The 10429-nt window shown below is 64.8% G+C and overlaps 1 protein-coding gene across 1 annotated transcript; it reads right to left on the minus strand.

The window, feature by feature from the left end:
• Positions 1 to 2823: 2823 nt before the first annotated feature.
• LOC121040994 (translation initiation factor IF-2-like) lies at positions 2824 to 8614 on the minus strand. The gene is made up of 4 exons (XM_040491817.1): positions 7478 to 8614; positions 6945 to 7366; positions 3810 to 3942; positions 2824 to 3016 (listed from the first exon to the last, which is right to left on the minus strand). Exons 1-4 carry the CDS (start codon positions 8104 to 8106, stop codon positions 2824 to 2826), a joined length of 1377 nt encoding a protein of 458 aa, XP_040347751.1. The 5' UTR covers positions 8107 to 8614.
• Between the last annotated feature and the right edge of the window lie 1815 nt (positions 8615 to 10429).

Consider the following 10429-nt stretch of genomic DNA (forward strand, 5'->3'; position numbering starts at 1 on the left):
GTGATGAGGGTGTCCAGCAAGGCTGGGATGTGGCTTCTTGGACTTTCTGGTGGGGTGGAGGATATGCCTTGGGGGTTTGAGTGGGAGGCAAAGCAGGAGAGGCTGTGGGGCCAGGCTTGCTTTTCCATATGAATTTAGGGATCGACTTCTGCAAAACAGGCAGCTAGGATTTTGGTGGGGTGGAGGGCCTTCACGTGGAGGGCAATGGGGAGTCATGGGAGAGTCTTGAGCAGGTCAGTGACAGGGTCAGACTCGGGTTTCCCTTAGACTGACCTCAGTGTGGAGAATGGATTTGCAGGGGTGGGTCAGGTTCAAGGAGATGCAAAGAGAGGAAGTAGGAATTGGGGGTGGCTGAGGGACAGGGAGCCATGGGGTTGGGGTGGGCAGAAAAGTCAGGGCCTGGGGCTGCTTAGCTGTGTCCAGAAGGAGGGGGTCACCTCTTCCGCATACCCAGCCCCCACTTCCTAGCCCTGCCTCTCCTTTCCTGAACCTCCCCCCTTTCCATGAGGGCCTCCGATGGGCATTTTCCCAGTCCCTTGGAGCCTAGCTTCAAGCAGACACACCCACTAGAGCTGGAAGGGCCTTGTGCATCTATGCAGGCATGAGCTCCACTCTGCAGATGGGAACACTGAGGCCTCGTACAGTTACCTCCCCCACCCCCTGTGAGTTCTGCTCTTGGGACCTCAGCTTGACCTTTGCCGGTCGGTCCCTGTGCCTTCCCCCTAGGACCTGAGACCAAACTGCCCGCAAGCACACGGCTCATCGGACGGAGAGCTGAGACATTATTGTGACTTGGGCATTCCAGAAATTTCTTGTCCAGGGAAATAAAGTTGCAAAGCACTTTATTGTTTCAGAAGCTTCCAGAAAATCCATTTATCTGAGCAACTGCTCACTCAGGTGAGCAAACTCCTCGGCACGAAATGACCATTGGTTGGCTCACCACCAGGTGCTTGGATACCCAGCCCTTTGCTGTGCCCACCAACACCATTCTGCTGTATCAGGAGTAGGCTGATACCCGTGCCCGCCAGTCTCCACTCGGGCAGACCCCAACCTCGCAAAGACCCCCCCCGGCGCCCAGCCCTGTAATCTCTGCTTGATTACACTTCTTAACCTCATGCCTAAACAAATATTTTAAAGCAATAGACTTTACTCTTTAGAGCAGTTTCGCGTCCACAGCCAAACTGAGTTAGAAAGTACAGAGATTTCCCACATACCTGCGGCCACCATGCACGGCCTTCCCCGTTGTCCACACCCCCCACCACAGTGGGACATCTGTTCCAATTTTGTGAGCCTGCGTGGACACATTGTCACATAGACTCCACAGTCGACGTTAGACTCCCTTCTCGGTGTTGCACATCCTACGGGTCTGGACAAATAAATGTACAGGGACACGTACCCACTGTTGGGAGTGTCCCCACTGCCCTAAAACTCCTCCCTCCTCCCCTCCCCCGGTAACCACGGGTCTCCTTACTGTCTCCCTAGTTCTGCCTTCTCCAGATGTCATAGGGTTGCACTCATGCAGCTTGTGGCCTTTTCACATCGTGCGTTTCAGGTCCCTCCGTGGCCTTTCGTGGCTTGGTAGCTCACGTCTCTTGTTGCCAAATAGTTGTCCGGATGCAACGGTTCATTTGCCCGTCAATCTGCGGAGGGATGTCAAGGCGACCTCCGGCTGGTCGGCCCTTTACTGTGGCCGATCACGGAGGTGAGCTTTCTCCTCTGCGAGGCCCTGGACAGGAGATGAATGGTCTCTGTGGCCCTGGGCCAGTCGGGAAGTGACACGGAAGTGACGAGAGAATGAGCCCCGGGTTGGGCTTCCTGGGTGGTCCCGAAAATCCTCAGCAGGACTGGGGAGCCCAAAGCAGGGGTCACGGTGGGGCTGCCCCTGAAGGCTGTTGAGGGCAGGCGGGTTGTAGTGCTGTGCTCAGGGACTTCCTTACCTCCCCCTCACCTCCACGCCCTTGCCCTGGGGGGCATTAACTTGGGCGCCTCTGGGAGCAGAGAAGATGCTAATCATCGCCCTGTCCCCCAACAGGCTGCTGCATAGCCAGACGCAGCCTAGGTGCTCAGCGGGGCCGGGGTCTGGGGGGCTGGTTTCCGAGGCCAAGCCTCTGCGAAACGCCGTGTAAACATTATCTTGTTTGAGCCAAGAGGTGGGAACCTCCCCACTGTCCGACAGGCTGAACGGAGGCGCAAGCAGGTGGATGGGGTTGTTCGGTCTCAGCGCAGAAAGGGGGCCAGGCCGCGATTAGAATCTGGGTCTGAAGGCAAAAGGCCCCTCTGAAGCACCTTTCCCTCTGCCCGCCGCCCCTCCTTACCTCATTCGCCACCTGCACGTTGAAGAGGTGGGACCAGAGATCCATTGCCGCTTCTGAAGACCACCCCCCAGCTCCCGGGCACCAGTGGGCTTCCCTGGGAGCCCACTCAGCCTATACTGGCTCTAGCCCTTCTACACAGCGTAGGCTCCTGGTGGAAAAGAGGATTGGAAGCTGAGTTTGCAAGCCCTGGACAGAGGGTGAGGACGGTCCGCTTGGGGGAAGGACCCAAGCGATGCTGGGGTCCAATGCCCGACAGCCTCTGGAGGGCAACTTGAGGAGGGGTCGTCTGGCCGTGGCTTGGGGGACTCTGGGAGGAGTTTTGGCTCTTGGAGGCCCAGCTGGGGGCCCGGGGGCCCTGCCACTCACCAGCTGCCATGACCTCGTTCCCTTCCCCTGCGTTCCTCATCCACAGCGCGAACAGCTGCTTGGAGAGTGGTGCCGGGAGGGTGGCATGGCCGTCTCTGCCCTGGCGCCCCGTCCCCACCCACCCGATGTCCCAGTTATCCATCTACATTGCTGGGCCCCGCCCTTCGGCCTCCCCAGGTTGGTGTGCCGCCTTCTCCCCATCGGCCACCAGATGGCAGCCGAGCTCCACAGATCCCACGGCCGCGCTTCCGGCCTCGGGGACTGGAGGGCTGACCACCCATCCCGGGGGGCTCCTCAGGACCGGGGCCTGGGCGTAGGGCCCTTCGGGGCCGGAGCTAGAGCACCCACACCTGCACCATCTCAGGGTCCCGGACAGTTCACCGGTCAGTGCATCAGTAAAGCCTTCCTGCTGTGTGCCTGCCTGGCTTTGCACGGGGAGCCGGAATGCCATGGCACTGGGACGCCAGCTCAGATCCCAATGGGACAGAGGCCTGCGGGGTGAGCGAGCCTAGAGGAGGCGTCTAGCTCAGGCTGGCAGCCAGGGAAGGCGTCCAGGCGCTCTGACGTTGTCCTGGAGCTCAGGCACATGGAGGGGGACCAGCGGGGACAGCTGCCCCTGTGGGGACCACGGGCATTACAGGGCCAGGCCCAGCTCACCCAGCAGCCCCAGGGGGAGGGCGGCATCCACCAGCTCAAGGGCAGGACGCGACTCCCAAGGCCCAGTGCAAAGTGAAAGTGAGGGGCCCTTGCTCAAAACGGTTACATTTAAAGTTGGTGACAGCACAGCGCGAGAGCAAGCTCTGGGCTTTAGGAGCGTGGGGCCCCGCCCCCAGAGTCCCAGGCCGGGTTCGGACCCAGTAGCTGTGTGGCCTCGGGCTGCTGTCCCCGGGGCGGGGGCCCTGGTCTCCCTGCAGGAGTGGGAAGGACTCCAGGCAGGACACAAGGCTGGCCAGATGCCCGCAGGCAGATGTTAGACAAACAACAGCAGGGAGAAACCGTGCGGCCTTCCTCAAACAGACGCTAACGACTTCCTCCCTTCACGCCGAGAACGCTGCCGGCCCGGAACCCCCGCCAACAGATTTCCCGGCTGGGCTGCGGGGGCCCGAGTGTCGGGCCCGTCCCGCCTACGGGCTCTGCTGCGCCCCGGTTCCCGCCCGGGCTGCCTTGTGAAGGTCACTGCGGCCAGCAGGGGGCGCCGCAGCCCCATTCGCGATGCCGGGAGCCCGGGCACCAGGCTCCAGGTGGCAGCCGCCCGCCGGCGCTAAGGGGGTCTGGGGACGGCGGCGCCTTCAGGGCCCCCACATCCCGCTGGGGCCCCTGCTCTCCCTGCGCCCCCCACTCTCTCTGCAGTTTCCCTGGGTGGGACAGGCCTGAAAGGGCCCTGGGAGGCATGGAGCCCTGCTCATTTGTGGGTTCCCAGGGCCGGCCTTCTGGGCGACGCCTGGAGTCGAGCTGGGGTGCCGTCGGGCGTGAGCCCTGGTGGGGGCTGTGTGGGAGGGGTCTGGCGGTGGGGGCGATCATTCCAGAGCGGTGCCGGGCCCTCCTGTCCCACTCCCGGGCTTGTTTCGCACACCCTCCTGCCGTCCTGCACCCACCGGCCACCTTCCCACCCTCCCCGGGGGCGCAGCGTGGGCAGGAGCCGGGCTCGGACGGCACAGAGGCCCTACCATCACCCAGGCTCCGCCTGTCAGTGTCCCGGGGCTGCCGCGACCGATTGCCCCACACCGGGAGGTTTCAAACGATAGAAATTCTTTCTCTCACACCCGGGAGGCCCGAAGTCCAGGATCAGGGGGTGGGCAGGGCCACGCTGTCCCTTGAGACTCTAGGCGTGGCTCCTTCCTGTCCCCTCCAGCTCTGGGTGGCTCGGGCGATCCGGGCTTTCCTCCCGCGTCTCGGGTGTCTGCTCCCATCTGCACGCGGCCTCTGCTCTGGGTCTCCGCCTCTTACTTACAAGGACACTTGTCAAGGGATTTAGGCCCCACCAGATAACCCAGCATGCAACACGCTTTCTCCAAATAAAGGCTCGTTCACAGGCTCTGGGGTTTAGGATTTGGACACTCAAACCCCTGCAGTGAGGACAGAGCTGGCCTGAGGACCCAGGAACCCGGCCCAGCGTCCGGCCCGTGCTCCTCCTGGTGAGGCCCCGCCTGGCCTGAGGTGTGGGGCCTCTGTCCCGACTGACCTATTTCTCTTTCAGTGTTTCTCATCCCCAACGGCGAGGGCAGCTCCCCCCTCCCCCGACCCCGAGCCCCTTCTCTGGAGTCCCCTCCCCACCCCGAGGGTCTGCGAGTGGCCTCAGGTCCCCCACCAGCCAGGGCTGGCACAGAGGCCTGTTTAGGGAATCCGCATTTGGGATATTACCACCCTCCTTCTCTTTGGCCCCTGGTTGTTGCTAACACACCGCCTCCTCCTGGAAGCCCTCCTAGCCTCCCCTTCTCCACCCTGAGCACTCCAGGCTGTGGGTCTCGGATCGGGCGCCCCCCCCCCTCCCCGGGCAGGAGTGGGTCCGGCTCCGGTGCCCCTGGCCCTGGGGAGACGCTCAGAGGGTGAGGAAGGCGTGAGGGGCCAACCACGGCCGGCGGAGGTATGCCCACTGCCTGCCCCCTGGCTTCTCCTTCAGGAGGCTTGTTCCCTGCCAGTCTGAAGCCCCATTTTGCGGCGGGGACGGGGAGAGGGTGGGCAGCGATGTGGGCAGCCCCCTCACCCTGGGGGGGTGGGTGGGGAGGAAAGGCCTCTGTGGCCTGGAACAGGAAGGTTCCCTCCTGAACGATTCCTCGGATCAAATGGGGAGCTGCAGGCCCGACCGGAGACTCAGGGGCTGGGGCGGGGGGGGGAGAGACGACTCCCTAGGGAGCCTGTGAGTGGGGTTCACATGTCTCTCTGGTCCTGCCCGTGTGTGTGTTGGGGGGGATAAGAAGGAGCGGTGGCCTTCACTCAAGGTGGGGCTCAAGGCCCACCTCCAAGTGCACTTCTGAGCTGTCCTGGTTCGGGGTGGGGGGGCCTTCTCGCCGTGGGGGCAGCACAGGCCGAGGGCGTCCCATCCAGACCTGCCCCCCCACGCCCAGAGGGTGGGGGGCACGGCTTCTCCCAGGAGGAGATCGGGCCTTGCCCTCCAAGAGCCTGACCCTCTCTGGGCCTGGAAAGCTGCCTCCCGGCCAAAGGCTCCGTAGGACAGGCCCACACTACGGTGTGGGTCCTGGGCACGGGCCTGGGCACCAACCAGACGTCCCTAGGAGAGTCCCAGGCTGCAGGCACACTCAGCCCAGAGGGATCTGGCACGCCAGGGGCCTCAGTGGACGCATTTCCGAGAGCAGCAGTGGTGGGAGAGGCCGGGGGAGCCCCGAGCTAGTGCCTGAAGCGGGCTCTGAGGACTGAAGTCAGAGAGGGTTCTCCCGGGATGCCATCACTCATTGGCCGTTGTCTTTGGGAAGTCTTGCTGAATGCCTCGGACCCTCAAATGGGGAGAGCACGGTGCCCACGGGGGTGGTGGCGTTCGTCAGCGCTCAGCCAGGTGGGCTGCTCCCCTCCTCCTTCTCCGTCCCCCCCCCCCCCATTTCTCCTGTTCTGCCTCCCCTTCTCCCTGCTTCCTCCCGTCCTCCCATCCCAGGCCCCTGGGAGTCCCTGCCTCCAGCCTTCCCCCAGCAGGCAGGTCAGGGTGCCTGGGCCCTTGCTGCACCCAGTCCCTCCCTCTCCCCTCACTGCCTTCACTTCCAGATTCCCATGCGTGTTTCCGATCTCCTCCAAAAAAGGGCCTCCTCCAGGAAGCCTGCTCTGGTTTGTGGGCAGAGCGTGCTGGCTCCTCCCTTTCAGCCCCGCCCCATGAAGGCCGCCCCTTCTCTCAGAGCCGGGACTGTTCCTTCCTCGCTTTGGGCCGTGGGTGTGCCGGTCACCGCTCTCCCTCCCCCGGCGGCCTGTGAGCCCCACTCAGGCCCAAGGTCTCGGATCTCGGGAGCCCAGTGCCCGGGCTTCATCCCGAGCAAGAGTTCTGGGCACACTCAGTGAGTCACGCCCGGGCAGCGGCCGAGGTGAGAGAGCGGAGTCGCTGACCCGGACACATGTCCACACGCGGTGCTAAGCGGGGGGGACACGGGGCGAGCCGTGCGGTGGGTGACCCTTGTTAAAACCACGTCCACTCTTTCCTCCCGGTCCTGCAGCTAGAGACGGATGGGCCCATGATGTCACCGAAGAGGAGATATGGAGAGTCTTAACCTGCGTTTGTATAGTTTCTTGTATTGTTTGAAAAACATTTCTTTACAATGTTACGTTCATGAGCCCATAAATCAAAGCTGCTGTTCCCAATTTTGACAAAAATGAAAGCCTTGCAGGAGAGGGTTCCACCTCTGATTCTCCCAGCTGGGTCTCCGCCCGTCCCCTCCCGCCCCAGTCTCCCTGTCTTGTCCCCGCAGGTGGGCTTTCTGAGACAAGGGGGCTTCTGGACACACGTCCCTTCCCAGAGCCAGAGGAGAGACGGCAGGTGCCCGGGAGGACGCGGCTCAGTTGCCAGGTGATGGTGGTCGCCGTGGCAACGCTGCCTCCTTGGAGGGAGCAGAAGCCTGGGGGGGGGGGGCCCACCTGCAGGTGGAGAGTGGGGAGTAGGGGGGGCTCTGCCCTGACACCCGGCTGTCCATCTCCCGGGCTTTTCTTTGCCTCTTGCTCGTCCTGTGCTCTTCCTCTCCAGACGGGGGCTGTGGGAGGGGGCGGGGCCACCCCGGCTCAGGGGCGGGGCCGTGGCGTCAGCCCTGCTCCTGCCTCCACTGACTCCCTGGTGCTCCTGCCCTTGAGCTCAGAGTTCTCACCTGCCCAAGGCGCCGGTGACGGCTGCTCGTCCTTCCCCATTCACACGAGTGTGTCCCGGGTGGGGTGTCCCCGGACGGCCTGGCAGGGCAGTAGGGCATGTGCTCAGACTGTCAGGGCGAATTTCAAGGGCGCCAGTGGAACCGCGGAGGGCCAGGAGGTGGGAGAGCCGTGTGGGGGGCTGGTTCCGCCACTCAGAAGCTGGGTGGCCTGAGCGGGTCTCTTGGCGTCTCTGGGCCTCCGTTTCCTTGCGTGACAGAGTGCAAGCCCTCTTTGCCTGCCCTGTGACCACAGGGGGAGCAGTGGGGACACCGCCTTCCTCCCAGCCCTGGAGAGAACTGGGGGGCAGGGCCTTCGCTCCAGCCCCTGGGGAGCATGGGGTCACTGCCTTCACCCCAGGGACTGAGGATAGGCCCAGCTGTGTCCGCCCAGCCCCATGCAGCGGCTGCCTCCCCCTCCCCCGGCTCCGTTTCCTAGGTGTCTGATTATACCACTTTCCATGGTCCCCGTCTAGGCCAGCATGTCCCCTGGGCTGCGACTCCCCCGGCTGGACTGCATCCCAGGACCAGGTGTTTTGGCTGCGTCCAGACAGCCCCCCCCCCCCCACCCCGGTCCCCTCCTGTTTGGCCATTCCTGTTGTGCTGTGTGACCTGGGATCAGACCCTTGGCCTCTCTGCGCCTGGGTGATCCTGCTCTCAAATGGAGGCCGTCAGAACACAGCCCTGGAGGACGAGCGGTCAGGATAGGGGGTGCCAGGCCCAGCCAGCGCCGGGCACACGGGTGACAAACCCCGCGGCTCAGCTTGGGACCGAGCTCACCCTCACGGACCCGCTTCCCTATCTGTGGCCCTAGGGAAAATCAGCCGCGCAGTCACAAGGCCACGGGAATGGCTGGCTGAGCTGACGCAGGGCGACCCCTCCGGGGAGCAGGTGTTGTCTCCGGGGGGCTCTATGCCCCAGCCGCCGGGCCCCCCCGCCCCATTCCTCAGCTCATATTCTGCTCCTGCTCGGCCTGTGTCCCCCGACGTGTCGGCTTCTGCCGGGTCTGCGGGGGTCCAGCCGCCCCCTCCCCCGGCCCCCGCGCGGGTGGCCAATCCCCGGAGGGGCCGCGGGGACCCAGCGCCCACCAGCGCAGGGGGATGTGTGAAGGTGCCAGGCTTCCCTCAGCCCTTATCGGTTGCCATGGAAACCTCCTAGCAACCACGCAAACGGGCGGAGGGCGCGTGGGCAGCAGCAGGCACGGTGTGCTGTCACGGGAGCCGTCCGGGGTCACCGGGCGCGGCCCCGGGTCAGGCCGGGGACAGGGAGCCGAGTCCCGCCTGCTACCCGCCGTTCGTTCGGCGTTTATCGACGTCGTCAGGCTCGTGAATGACGAGCGTCTGGAGAAGCGGGTTCCCTCGAGCGCCGCGCCCCGTCCTGCCCTCTACCCCGCCCTCGCCCCTGCCCCGCTGCGCCCCACTCGGGACGCCCAGCTGCACGCAGACCGACCCCACACGCTCACCCTAGAGACTGACACACAGACGACCTCACGGGCCCCTCTGCTTAGAAGGCCGCTGGATTCCAACGTTTAGCCAGCCTCGTGGGCACGCCGCCTTGAAGGGGCACCAGCCCGTGAGGCCTGCGGAGCCCCCCCGCCCCTTGGAAACCATCCGGAGAGTGGCCCTCCTCGGCCCCCCTCCCCCTCCATCCTTCCCCCTCTCCCACACGGAGCCCCCTCCTCTCTGGTGCCGCGGCCCCTCTTCAGCCCCAGGTAATCGGAACCCCAAACCCACTTGTGCCCCACACCCGTGTGCGGGACACGCATCCCGGGCTGCGTCTCCTCCCCCTGGACACGACGGAGTAGGCAGGGAAGGGTCCCGGGGCAGCTGGACCACCGGCCCGAGTTTAGCCACGGGAGGACGCAGACGCAGGGTCCCCAGGACGGGTAGGAGGCGTTCGCCACCATGCCTAAGGCGGGAGCTCCTTCTGGGCCTCCCTGGGGCTGCGTGCGCACCCGCGATGGCACCTCGTGTCTGTTGCACCCGCAAGCCTGGGGCGAGGGCGTGTGTGTGCGTGCACGGTGTCTGTGTGCATCTGGGGCGGGGGCGTGTGTGAAAGCGGGGCTGTGTCGGCGTCTCAGCATGGTGTGTGCGTGGTACGCGTGTGCGTGTGTTTGCGGCGTGTGCACGCGTGGTGTGTGTGTGTGTGTGTGTGTGTGTGTGTGTGTGTGTGTGTATGCGCGCGCGCGCGCCTACTTGTAGAGCAGGGAGGCAGGGCCGGAAGTGGGAGGGGCGTGCAGAGGTCTGTGGGAGGGGCCTGTGGAACAGGAAGTGGCCGTGTGGACTGGGCTGGGGGCAAGGTTGCCTCCCCCTTCCCACATCTGAACCGTCGAGGTCCCCGTCCTGGGTTCTGTTTCCCAGGTGGGGGGACCGGGGGGAGGATTCCAGAACCAGAGGTCACAACCCTTCTCGCTCACTCTTTCCTCCTCCCCGTGTCCCGGCCCAGGAGGAAGGGTGGGGGCCCTGCCGGTGGGCGGGCTGGGGAATCGGGGCCCCGTGCGCTCTCGGGCTGTGGCCCCCCCCCCCCACCTCTGCACTCAGGGACAGTGCACCCCGCCTGACATCTGGCAGCCTTTCTCCACTTTCAGCCCACCTGGGCCGCCTCGTCTGCACTCCCTGCAGGGACCTCGATGCATCCTTCTGGAGGCCGCCGTGCCGGCCTGGGGTGGGGACTCGGGCGCAGTGTGCGCGGGGCCACTGGAGGATTCGACGTGACACCCCGGGGATGTGGTGTTGTCCCAGGGAGCAGGAGGCTGGGGGTCTGAAGGAGAGACACCCCCACCCCCCTTGCCCTCCAAGGCACAGGTGTGGAGAAGGCTGTGTGTCAGGGAGGCCACCAGCCAAGGACCAGGTCTCCGAGTCCCCTCCCGGCCTGGCCCGGGCGCCCCTCACGGCCCCGCCTGCGTTGTGTTCTCGC

Source organism: Herpailurus yagouaroundi, unplaced genomic scaffold, assembly GCF_014898765.1.
Source record: "Herpailurus yagouaroundi ecotype Mexico unplaced genomic scaffold, PumYag 182, whole genome shotgun sequence".
NCBI classification, from domain to species: Eukaryota; Metazoa; Chordata; class Mammalia; order Carnivora; family Felidae; genus Herpailurus; species Herpailurus yagouaroundi.

Excerpts from the sequence above, each read along its gene's own strand:
- LOC121040994 (XM_040491817.1), bottom strand. The coding sequence starts at position 8,106 with ATGGCCAAACAGGAGGGGACCGGGGTGGGGGGGGGGGGGCTGTCTGGA. Across the intron at positions 7,367-7,477 it reads GTCACCGGCGCCTTGGGCAG|CCCCCGTCTGGAGAGGAAGA; the intron begins GTGAGAACTCTG and ends CCCCTCCCACAG. Across the intron at positions 3,017-3,809 it reads ACCGGGGCGCAGCAGAGCCC|CTCCGGCCCCGAAGGGCCCT; the intron begins GTAGGCGGGACG and ends TGGGTGCTCTAG.